Raw genomic sequence first — 12,407 nt, 5'->3', positions numbered from 1 at the left:
TATTTACTAAAATAAAATTTAAAAATTCAACAAGCTAAATATAATGTTTAACAGTTTATGCCATTTATAATTTTTTGTTTTATTTTTTATTTTATGAAGTAATTCACAATATTTGACTACATTTAATATTCGAACACCAATCCCACCACCATCACACCTTCTGGTACCACAGTATTTTGGATGTTTCCATCCTGAACCCAAACCCCTGCCCCAAAAAAGATAGTATGAAATTATTTTGTATTGTTTGTTATGAAAAACGGCAGTATACTTGCGCCTACGTAACGGAAAAATTGGTTTTCATAATATTTTTACCTAAAAATACTTTACTTTTATTGTAGAGCTGGTAATTTAATAAGTTAAAGGAAACTTATGTTTTATGTTAAAAGATGGGAAAGGGGGATAGGAGAGTTGTGACCATGACCAGCAATACTCAGGAATTATTCCTGGCTGTGCTCTGGAGACCATATGGAATGCCAGGGATCGAACCCTGGTTGGCCGCATGCAAGGCAAATGCCCTACCCACTGTCCTGTCACTGCAGCTCCTCATGTTAAAATTATTAATGTGATTTGATTTTAGCATGAAACGGTACAGAACTTGGTCATCCCATCTTCTAGTACCATGAAAATAACTGTTTGAATTTAAAGAAAAGGAAAGCCATATTTTCTTCTTTTCTTTCATTAAAGTAATGATGTTTATATAAGATTAATATAAGTATCTAGAAAAGTATAGCATGTCACAGGAAGAAATGTATAATGTGGTAAGGTAAAGGTAAAGGTAAAGGCCCTCCCGTTGTTCGTCGATTTGCTCGAGCGGGCCCAGTAACATCTCCGCTGGAGACTTTGTTGTTACTGTGTCTGGCATATCGAATACGTCACGGGGAGCTTGCCTGGCTCTGCCGTGCGAGCGAGATACTCTCGGTAGCTTGCTGGGCTCTCCAAGAGGGGCGGAGGAATCGAACTCGGGTCGGCCATGTTGGCTGCGTGCAAGGTAAACAAGCATAATCCTTTCATCTTAAATATGAGCACCTACAGTCTGTAGTACTTGAGTGGCTTATTAAAAGACAAGATCCTAGGGCCAGACAGATAGTACCGTGAGTAAGACACTAGCCTTGCATATGGCTGACCCAGGCTTGAGCCCTGGCACAACATATGTTCCCCGAACCACCACCAGGAGTGATTACTGAGCATAACAGAGCCAGGAATAAGCCCTACAAATTGACAGATGTTGAGACTGGAGCACTAGCACAGCAGGTAGGGTGTTTGCCTTGCACGCAGCCAACCTGGGTTCAATTCCCAGCTCCCATATCATCCCCCGAGCACTGCTAGGAGTAATTCCTGAGTGCATGAGCCAGAAGTAACCCCTGTGAGTCACTGGGTGTGACCCAAAATGCAAAAAAAAAAAAAGAATTGACAGGTGTTGTCCCCAAACCAGGTTGGAGCAATAGCACAGCGGGTAGGGCGTTTGCCTTGCACGCAGCCGACCCAGGTTTGATTCCTCCACCCCTCTCAGGGAGCCCGGCAAACTGCCGAGAGTATCTCGCCCACACGGCAAAGCCTGGCAACCTACCCGTGATGTATTCGATATGCCAAACACAGTAACAACAAGTCTCATAGTGGAGACCTTACTGGGCCTGCTTGAGCAAATCGATGAACAATGGGAGGACAGTGCTACAGTGCTACAGTCCCCAAACCAGAATAATGATAATAAATTCACAGATGGAAGTTTGTCTGTATTAAATATTTCTCTCCAGAAAGGAGGTACCACTAGCTTCTCAGTAGTGGCTTATGAGTCTCCACCCCCTTAATTATGTATATACTAGTGATAAGTAAAAAGTTGAAGTGCTTTGTTTTGAGTTTAAATGGTTTGATTGTTTGAAAGTCTTTTAAATAAGTAAATATGACATATGTTCTTTATTAAGTACATGTGTGTTTAAATTATTATAAGAAACAACACCGAAATAGTTTGAGTTATTTTGCTCATGAACTTTTTTATATTTTATTTTATAGTATTTTATAGTATATGTTATATGATTTTATGGTCACTGTCATTGTCACTGTCATCCCGTTGTTCATTGATTTCCTTGGGCAGGCACCAGTAACGTCTTCATTCGTCCTAGCCCTGACATTTTAGCAAGTGCCACATTGGAGGATCTTTCAGGGTCAGGGGAATGAGACCCATCATTATTACTGGGGTTTGGCATATCAGATATGCCACAGGGAGCTTGCCAGACTCTGCCGTGTGGGCAGGATACTCTCGGTAGCCTGCCAGGTTCTCTGAGAGTGAGAACTAGACAATAAGAGATTGCGCGCCGCAAATGCGGCCGCATGCTTCCGAGAGCTTGGTTTTATAATATATGGTGTGTATTTATAATATACTATTCAGTAGAATCTGATAGTATATTACTTGCCTTTTGTAAATGCAGTAACTTAAAATAGCATTAATTGGGAACAGAGAGATAGTATGATGTTGAGATGCTGAACTTGCATGGGGCCAACCCTGTCTCTATCCAACGTACCACATGTGGTCCCCACGCACTGCTAGGGGTTATTACTCTTTTTTCTTTTAGTTTCTGTTTTGTTTGGGGGCCACACCTGGATATGCTTGGGGCTACTTCTGTCTCAGCTCAGGAAACCCTCCTCGTGATTCTCAAGTGACCATATGGGATTCTGGGGATTGAAACTGTCCTGGCCATGTGCAAAGCAAGCTTCACTACACTATCTTTCTGGGCCCTGGACTGTCACTCTTTAGTAGAGCCCAGAGCCAGGAGTAACCCCTGAGTATGGCCAGGTATGTGTTTATGCCCCACACCATGCCCTCCCCCCAAAAAAGACTGAGAAGCAACCAGAATGTTTATTAGCTTACCGTTCTGTAGGTTGGGGTTGGAATGCCCCATGAAGGATTCTCTGCTCAGAGTCTCATCACGAAGCAATCAGGATGGCAGACTCCCCCGAGTCTGAGCATATCAGTTCATTGGCACAGTTCAGCTTCTGGAGGCACAGGACAGAAGCTCGTCAGGGGGCTGCTTAAACTCTCTAGAAGACTCTGGCCTGCATTCTTTGCTCAAAATCCTTGTGTTTTATTTCTGTAAAGCCCCCTCAGGAAGGAAGATGGTTCCTTTTAATGGACAGTTTAGTTAGGTCATGATTACCTGGGCTCATTTTCATATCTGACAATGACCTACGGACTTCAGAGCTTTGTTCATACCTTACGCATCTTTTCACCATAGCACCTGGGTCAATGTGTGTTTGCATAAGTGGGAAGTTTAGGTGCTCCGGCAGGTTAGGAATCTTAGAGGCTGATTTTAGAAATTTGCCTGCAATAAAGTCTTACTTTCAGGGATCTTAGAATCTTCAAGGAAGTTTGCTGATACCCATTCAATGTTGTGGATTTTGGGTGAGCGAGAACAGCTCTCTGAACCATTTGACAAGGGCTGGAGCAGGAGTACAGCAGGTCTGGCTTTTGCCTTGCTCGCATCCAACCTGGGTTCAGTCCCCAGCATCCCACATGGTACCCCAAGCCCACCGGTGTGGTTTAAAAATCAGAAAATAATAATAAAGACAAGTAAATGGACAGAAATGGCGAACAGTTTCTTGAGACGTGCCCTTGGTTCATCAGCTTTCATAGCTGTGGATCAGAAAAGGAAGTCAGTGATTGTCCTCTCCTTCCAGGGGTCCTTGACCAAGTGATTGAATACCTAAGAGACTCCTAGAACAGTGCTGGACATATACATTCCTTTAAAGTACTTCCTTTTTAAGAAATGTATTTGAATGCAACTTTATGACTTAGGTGTGTTAAACATCTTGATGGGGCTTCCTCTTAGAAATGGACCCTCACAAAAGGGTCTTTTCTTTTTCTTGTCCTTAACTTTGTATTTCTGACATAGGTCTTTTATAAAGGTGAGTTGCCTTTATTTTCTTCCAGAAGGAATGGTATTTAAATCTTTAACCCAATTTCATGTAATTTGTTGATTAGATTCACTAGCATCACAAGAGACCACAAGTGTGGACTCTAAACCTGAAATCTGAATTCATTTCTGACTCCGCTCTCAAATAAAATCCTAAAAATTATTCGGTAATAAATTTATTTCTTCATACTAGGGAAAACTGGACGAATGCCTGAAGCAGTTAAGAGAGGAGAGAATAATAAGACTTAAAACTGATAGAAGAGTCAGTGAGGTAAATAAACTTTTTTTAATACTTTTGAGAGTTTTTCTTTATTTTGCTTTGATTGTGAGTTACAGTTTGTGGTTTAAATACAGTACATATAACTTGTAAACTTCAATATGAGAAAATATCATAGCAACTTCATACTGTATTTTGGTCTCATGAGTTAATCACAGAAAACATGATTTAAAAATGAGAAAGGTGATTTTCTGTGTTTGTGTCTTATGTGACTTAATTTACCATTCACGAAAGTACTTTGCTGACATTTATTAGACCATTTACTGACAGTGAGAAAATGAATTGTCTAAATAAGTGTAAGATACGGAAAACTGCTAGGAGCAAAATAAAAAGTAAAAATATACAATGGAAATTACATTAGAATAATGTACCGTGAGAGCAAGACAAGTTCTAGAAAGTTTTATATAAATATAGTTTATTATTACAAGGTGAATTTCATGAGGAGTTTTTGTACTTCCCTCCTTAGGAAAATTGAATTGGAGAATACCCATTCAATAACTATTGAGTTCCTACTTATGCAAAACAAAAAGTGTCTCATGGGAATGAGTATTTTTAAAAAACCAAGGAGAATCTTCCTAAATATACAACTAGTATCATTTAGGACTTCATTACTTACACATTGAATATTTTGTTCACTAAAGTTAAGCTTTAGCATTTAAGAGAATCGTAATAGTAGGCTTTATTGAAATCAAAGTGCATTTCATTTTCTAGTGTAATGGAAACCTTAAGCTAATTTTCTAATCATGGAGAATGAGATATGTCAGTTACTAACATAGAAAATAAGGTTTGAAGTGTGATATTTTTGAAAATCATTAATAAGTTAATTTAATTTTTCTATACATCACCTAATTGTTTATAGGGAGATTTGATCTGTCTCTGGGTTTTAATAATTATGTGATATGGTCCCTGTCTTTAATGATGGAGAATTGGATTCATTGCAGATTCTATTTCAAGATGTTTTATTTTTATTGTGTTATTTAAAAACTTTTGGTGACAATAACATCAGACCTTTTCAATCTTCTCTTATAGCTTGAACATGAAAATGCCCAGTTAAGAAATATAAATTTCTCTTTATCTGAAGCCCTTCATGCACATTCGTTGACAAGCATGGTTCTGGATGATGAAGGGGTTTTGGGCAGCATTGAGAGTTCTTTTCAGAAGTTTCATGCTTTCTTGGATCTCCTTAAAGACGCTGGGTTCGTACACTTCTTCCCATGATTTGTATTGTTTTACTGTTTGGAGATTTGAGGCCACGCCTGGCGGTGCTCAGGGCTTATTCCTAACTCTGCAACTCAGAGATCACTCCTGGCTCTGCTCAGGATCTGCAAGTAGTGCCGGGGATCAAGCCTGGGTTGGCCACTGCAAGACAAGTGCTTTCCACCCTGTACTATCTCTGCTGCCCAGAGTCATTGATTTTCAATGAGGAATCAAAATTCCTAAGCTCCCTAAAACGGCAAACCTGCTTCCGTAGAGATCCCGTGAGAAAGCAGTAATTGAAACCAGTCAGAAGTGCAGAGGATTCTGCAGGGTAGATAAAGTCAGTCTCTGCTGGGAGGCATTTTGCTAGAAAAAAAAAGATTCTTTTAGAACTGGAGATCGATAACTAATGGAGTGATATTTTGCAGGTGAAGTATTGGGAAAGAAGGAACAGATTTGTCCTTGGATGCTGGGGAAGGGGCAAAAAGAGGTGCGGGATCAGAAGCACAAGGCTGCTAGGGGGAAGGTGTTTAGGAAGGAAAGGAAGGGAAATAAGATGGCGTGATGTTGGGTACACTGTTGGGACGAGAGTTCTTGAAGGAAGGATGATCTGATGTGTTCCTAGAGCTTGATCTCAAAAGGCCGGAACCTGGGCTGGAAAGTTAGGACAGCGGGGAAGATGAAGATGCCCGCCTTGCACACAGCCAATCCAGTTCTGACCCTGGGCACCACATATGACAGTTGGTCTCTCCAGCCCTCGAGAAATAATCCCTGAGCACAGAGCCAGGAGTACCCTGAGCACCACCAGGTGTGGCCCAGAGATGAACAGGGAGGGGGAGGCAGAGCCAGAAATAGCTCCTTCACTGCCCTGTGTGGCCCCCTGTATTACTGTATCACTGCCATCCCGTTGTTCATTCATTTACTCAAGCGGGCACCAGTAATGTCTCCATTCGTCCCAGCCCTGAGATTTTAGCAGCCTCTCCTTACTCGTCTTTCCCAACATTGCCGTTTTGGAGGTTCTTTCAGGGTCATGGGAACGAGACCCGTTATTGTTACTGTTTTTGGCATATCGAATACGCCACGGGGAGCTTGCTAGGCTCTGCCATGGTGTGTGTGGCCCCCTAATGAAAATAAACAGGGCTGAGAAGTAAGGAGACGTGAGGCTTTCAGAGGATACTAGATTTTGATACTTGAGAAGACACTCCAGTGGTGTTACACTGCACATATTTAAAGCCTGGCTTCCATCCTGGCACCTCCAGAAAAGTGTTGAAAATATTTCGGAAGCATTTCATTAACTTTTGTAATGTCAGATCTAAACTGGCTTAGCATCATCTGTGTCTAATAATCCTGGCCTTCCCTCCTCTCCTTTCCCCAGGCTTGGCCAGCTAGCATCAATGGCTGGTATAGATCAGTCAGATTTCCACGTACCGGGTCATCCCCAAATGAATTCCACCCTTAGTAGTCCACTAAAAGAAGAGAAGAAGACCACCGAAGAAGAAAAATCAGAATCAAAGCACAGTGCCTTAGGACAAATGCAGAATATCCAAGTAAGTGGACAAAACTTGGCCAAGTCAGAGGACTTAGCAAAAAAAGGAAATGACCAAGGCAGAAAAAAAATATTAGCAAGCTGTCCCTAATCACTCAGAGCCTCCAAAACTGGAAAACTCCTGCCCAGAACTCTCTGCTGCTTTTCAAACCTAAGACTTTAAATAAGTGCTGATTTTGTGATATTGTAATCGTGGATATAAGTACACGGAAAGTTCTTTTGACAACTTATCATTCAGAACACACTGTCCTTAGACAAAAATAAGAGATTAGTGAAAATATTCCCAATTCTGAGTGGTATAAATGTATTCTATTCATATCTCATCTAGGTTTCTATTTGTATGCAGTCAGCTTACAATGAAGGAACACGAATGAAGGTACAAGTTGCAATACAGCTAATGTTGAATTCAGTGACCCAGATAAAACTAAGAGGCAGTAGATCCTTGAAAATCGTGCAGTTGTGGGAATGAGGGCAAAGCCTGTCGGCCCTTCCTCCACCCTTCCTCACAGCCCACAGCTCTACTCAACCACCTCAGACCGGAACTGGCAGCTTGAGAACAGTCAGTCACAACTTGAATACTAAAAAAAAAAAAAAAATCTGGGGCTAGAGAGATGGTACAATGGGCAGGACTTGAAAGCTCACCCAGGTTTGATCCCTGGCATCTCAAATGGACTCCTGAGCACTGCCACAAGTAATTCCCAAGTGCAGAGCCAGGTATAAGCCCTGAGGATCGCCAGGTGCGGCCTCAAAACAAAACAGAACAGGGGCTGGAGCAATAGCATAGCAGCTAGGGTATTTGCCTTGCACACAGTCGACCTGGGTTCGATTCCCAGCATCCCATATGGTCCCCTGAGCACCACCAGCGGTAATTACTGATGCAGAGCCAGGAGTAACCCCTGTGCATCGCTGGGTGTGTCCCAAAAAGCGAAAAAAAAAAAAAGAACAGAAACAACTTGGATACTGATGCATGTGTCTGGAATAGAGAGGGGGAATTAATGTTCTTAGGAGGTAAGAGAAAAAAGGTTGTGAGTTATGATGATCCAGACACCAAACTCTAAAAATGTAGTGGAAACAACCTTGAATATTATATAATATTGGAGATCATTTAGAAAGAGAAATACAAGTTGTAAATAAGAAAAGGCTCTAAAATCTGCTAGACAATGTGTAGGTTGCTGTAATAAAATCATGTAATAAGGGCCAGAGCTCTAGTTAGCAGGAGGGCACTTGCCTTACTTGAGGTCTACCAGGTTTCATGCCTGGCACTCTGTATGGTGCCCTGAGCACCTCACAGAGTTAACTGAAATTTTGAGTTTCTATTTTCTAATGTGTTAATCACTGAATTTTTTGCTTTCTTTTCTTTTGTTTTCCCCTCCAGTTTCAGCAAATCACCAGTGATGCCAGAATTCCTTTGCCCCTTGACACCTTCCCGGTTGCAGTTTCTACTCAGGAGACCTTAGACACTTGCGAAGACAGCGTGGAAATCCCTACCTCGGAGCCACAGGAGAAATCTTTGCAGGAATTTATTGCGCAGACATGTTCTTCGGGAGATGTGATTTCCGGGAATGCAAGTCCAAAAAATGAGGAGGAGTTGTCCAGACATAGCGGATCATTTTCCGAGAAAATGGCCAAGACAGGTGAATATACAAAGAAAGCCCACTCTGTTAAGAGCCAGCAAGAAAAGGACCTGCGTTCCCACTCCAGCTCATCTGTTAACGGGAAAAGCAAAGGGATTGGACGGAAAAGCTCTTTGGTTAGTGAACCAGTTAAAAGCGAATCTCTGAAAAAACACATTTCTGTTAAGAAAGAAAGTAGAATAGTGACTGTTTCATCCAAGACAACCACAAGCAAACTCAATGTATCTGAAAATGACAGTGTTGGGTCTGATTTTGAATTTCAAGAAAGCATCCATACTCTGTCACACCTGACATAGGTGGGAATCTTCTAGAATTATGTTTTTGCCTTGAAACTTGAATAAATTTCTTATCTTTTCCTTATGGCTTATGGTGTTTTAAAATGTAGCAATAGATACCACTAGAGGAAGATTTTTCTTTTACGTAACAAAGCTGTTGGTGTCTTTTTCCATTTATGCTTCACACCATTCATCCAATATTTACAGAGTCTCGGTTATATGATATTGATTTAGACATGGTAACTTCGAGCAATAAAGACAAAGCCTGTATTTCATGAAACTAATACTCTGTGTAGAAAGGAAAAATCAGCAACGCAGTGAAATGAGGGATGGAAGCAAGCAACTGGGCTTGCTTACCCTGTATTTAAATATATAAATACGATATACTTGACTAGACATTATTGATAAATCCTCGTTTATAGTAACCAGAGCAGCAAACATTCCCCAAGGCCCTTAGCCATGTTGATGGTTTATAGTAACCCTGTGAGGGAAGAAATTATTATTATATCCATTTTACAGAGAAGTCCAAGGAGTCATTGGACTGTGCCCCAATTCCACAGCTACAAATAAGGGGTTGAGCTGAAATACAAACCAGAGTGTCGCCTCTAGGAAAGGGTGGTCCTTAGGTTCAGTGAGACTGAATGACTTGAAAGGTAAGATCAAACAAAAGCTAAGGGCCATATCCCTTCTGGAAGCTCTTGGCTTGATTATCACCAGAGAGCTCTTGCCATTCTGTTCAATGAATAGTGAGAGGAAGAGGCCAAGAACCAGGTAGTGTTTGTGCTCTTTGTTGCAGGATGAGGAGACACAGCAGATGCTTCTGTGAGGGGAAGACTCCGGAACTCGGTCAGGGTTTGGTGAAGAGGCAAGAGAGCTGCAGGGCCGAGAAAAGTTCATGTAAACCGGAAACACAGAAGTCTTTAAGGACTACTTAGAACTGGGTGGAGACGGTGATGAAGGAAAGAGATGCTGAGACACAGGGGAAGAGCAGGACCAAATGTAGGGTGGTGAGAGGTGTGTCTGCGGAACTGTGGCACGGGTGGTTTGGAGCTCGAGGAATGTTAGGCGGCAGCTCTGAGAACCTGTGTGGCATAAAGCCGTTGTTCTTCCTCAGGAAATAACTCCACGCGGGGAGTCGGGTAATCAGATTCGGATTTCAGATCATTAGCTTCAGCTGGGAAAGGAATTCAAAGAAGTGCCAAACCTTGTTTCTTAGTGTTAAGTGGAACTTAACGCCTGCTCACTCCCCCCCTCCCCCCACGGTCCCAGGAAGGCCTTTGCAGGCGAACACCAAGGAGACCCCAGTGCAAATAAAGGCACATGCGGTTCCTTATGCCAGGGCTGCTTTTGGTTGTTAGTATGACTCCCCTCAGACAGGCATAGTGCTATGCGGCCCTTCTCACATGTATTTTGATTAGAGAGTCCTTAATTTTAATTTTGGGTTTTTGATCTCCTGCCCCTGCGCCTGGCTGTCCTCGCCAAGGCCCCTTGGAGGAGAGCGGGTTGAGTTTTCCTCCCCGCCCCAATGAGGGCTCCGGCAGCCGAAGACCTCCAGAACCAGCCACCACCATGCTGAGACCACTCTCCACACGCATGAAGGTACCGGCAGAGGAACAAAGGCATGCAGGTCCCGGGGCTGAGATCTCCAAGCCTGCTCCGATCGGGGCTGAGCATCCTCACTCCGGCCCATGATGATTAATTTTTAAAATATTCTCAAACTACCTAACTGGAGAGCTAGAGCGATAGCACGCGGTAGGGCATTTGCCTTACACGTGGCCAGCCAGGCAGATGCGGGTTCGATTCCTCCACCCCTCTCGGAGAGCCTGGAAAGCTACTGAGAGTATCTCTCCCACACGGCAAAGCCTGGCAAGCTACTCATGTTGTATTCGATATGTCAAACACAGTAACAACAAGTCTCACAATGGAGACATTACTGGGCCCACTCGAGCAAATTGATGAACAATAGGGAGGACAGTGCTACTTAACTGGAATGTATGATTTCACATGGGTAACTGAACATGTCCTTATCTCTCACAGAATCCCTTTGAGCTAACTGGAAAAATATTAAAACAGGTGAGAATCAATAGATTTGGGAGGCCAGAAAATAAACAATGGGGAATTAGATCAGTCCATGAAAGAATTGAACAGCTGAGACTTTCTGCTGGTCTTTGAATAATCTCGTTCTTGGAGTATGCCCAGAATATGAAGTAAGCAGAATGAATTCAACTGAAGCTTAAATTTGTGGGGCCCAAGGTTTGATTGAAGAGCCCATAATATTCTGTGCATGGGAATAAAGATTACGGGGGAAAAACAATCCCAGGGAGTACAGGGATTGGGAGGTGGTGAACGCACAAATACTTGTTGAATTGAGACTATTGAAGATCAGATTGGGGCAGACAACTAGATTCCTCAGCATAAACCTTTCCTTAAAATTACTAAGCAAACTGAACAGTGAATCTCTGCAATATTTTAAATCAAAGGCATTGATGATACTTTGGGAAACACCATCCCACTGCACAGGCACCAGAGATCTCTCTTTTTAATCAGGAAAATTCTAAACATCATGTATATGTGAAAGTAAAGTGAACTGAAATTGTAGGTTTCAACACAAATGGAGGACAGGCTATAGAAAGAAGAATTGTTTTCTGAATTTTGTCTTACTTGAGGGAAGGATCTAGTGTTTATCTCTACGTGATGATTAAAAAGATCTATTACATGGCTGGAGAGAGAGTACAATAGGTAGGGCGCTTGGCTTACATACAGCTGACCCCCAAGTCTAGTCCTGGAACCCCAGGTGGTCCCCAACCCTTGCTAGGAGTGATTCTTGAGTACCGAGCCAGGAGTGGTACCTGAGCATAGTGGATGTGGCAAAATACGAATACACTAGACCAAGAAAGCAGTTTCTACTGGGTTCAATCTCCAACATCGCATGGTCCTCCAAGCATTACCCAAGAGTGACATTGTGTACATGAAAGGTTGGTGGGCTGGAGGGATGATGCAATAGATGAGACATTCGCCTTGCTTATGGTAATAACCCCCTGCACTTCTTTGGTCACTCAAACACTGCTGGGAGTGACCCCCAGACACTGCAGGGTGTGGCTCAAAAGTTCAAATAAACAGATAGGGTAGTAAACTAAAGTAAAATAAAGATAGGTGATGCTGTAGTAAACCAGATTTTTAAAAAATTTTTTATTAGTGAAACACCATGAGATACAGTTGTAGACTTCAAATTTTTGTGCTTGGGTTTCAGTTATACAATGATCAAGTACCCATCCCTCCACCAGTGCCCATTCTCCACCACCACTGATCCAGTATCGCTCCTACCCCCCATCCCCCATCCCACCCTGCCTCTGTGGCAGGGCATTCCCCTTTGTTCTCTCTCTCCCTTTGGGTGCTGTAGTTTGCAAAAGAGGCATTGAGTGGCACTTATGTTTGGTCTATAGTCTGCTTTCAGCATGCTTCTCCCATCCTAGGAGGATCCTCCCAACACCCTTTATTTGGTGCTCCCTTCTCTATCTGAGCTGCCTTTTCCCCTAGTGTGTGCGGCTAGCCTCCAAGCCATGGAGTAAACCT

General features: G+C 42.6%; 1 protein-coding gene across 2 annotated transcripts in view; it reads left to right on the top strand.

The window, feature by feature from the left end:
* Positions 1-8,919, top strand: part of CEP78 (centrosomal protein 78) — a 29,435-nt gene extending 20,516 nt beyond the window's left edge. Inside the window, exons 12-16 of one of the 2 annotated variants that reach the window (XM_056118756.1) lie at positions 4,099-4,176; positions 5,212-5,378; positions 6,755-6,926; positions 7,254-7,301; positions 8,301-8,919. In XM_056118756.1, the coding sequence (XP_055974731.1) occupies positions 4,099-4,176; positions 5,212-5,378; positions 6,755-6,926; positions 7,254-7,301; positions 8,301-8,855 (1,020 nt within the window). In that variant the 3' untranslated portion in view covers positions 8,856-8,919. The remainder of the gene's footprint in view (positions 1-4,098; positions 4,177-5,211; positions 5,379-6,754; positions 6,927-7,253; positions 7,302-8,300) is intronic. The other variant, XM_056118757.1, reaches the window with a different exon arrangement.
* Positions 8,920-12,407: the final 3,488 nt, after the last annotated feature.

Source organism: Sorex fumeus, unplaced genomic scaffold (genome assembly GCF_029834395.1).
Source record: "Sorex fumeus unplaced genomic scaffold, SorFum_2.1 ptg000038l, whole genome shotgun sequence".
Classification (NCBI taxonomy): Eukaryota; Metazoa; Chordata; class Mammalia; order Eulipotyphla; family Soricidae; genus Sorex; species Sorex fumeus.
The sequence above is the reverse complement of the archived record's forward strand: the minus strand, read 5'-3'. Positions and strand labels throughout refer to the sequence as shown.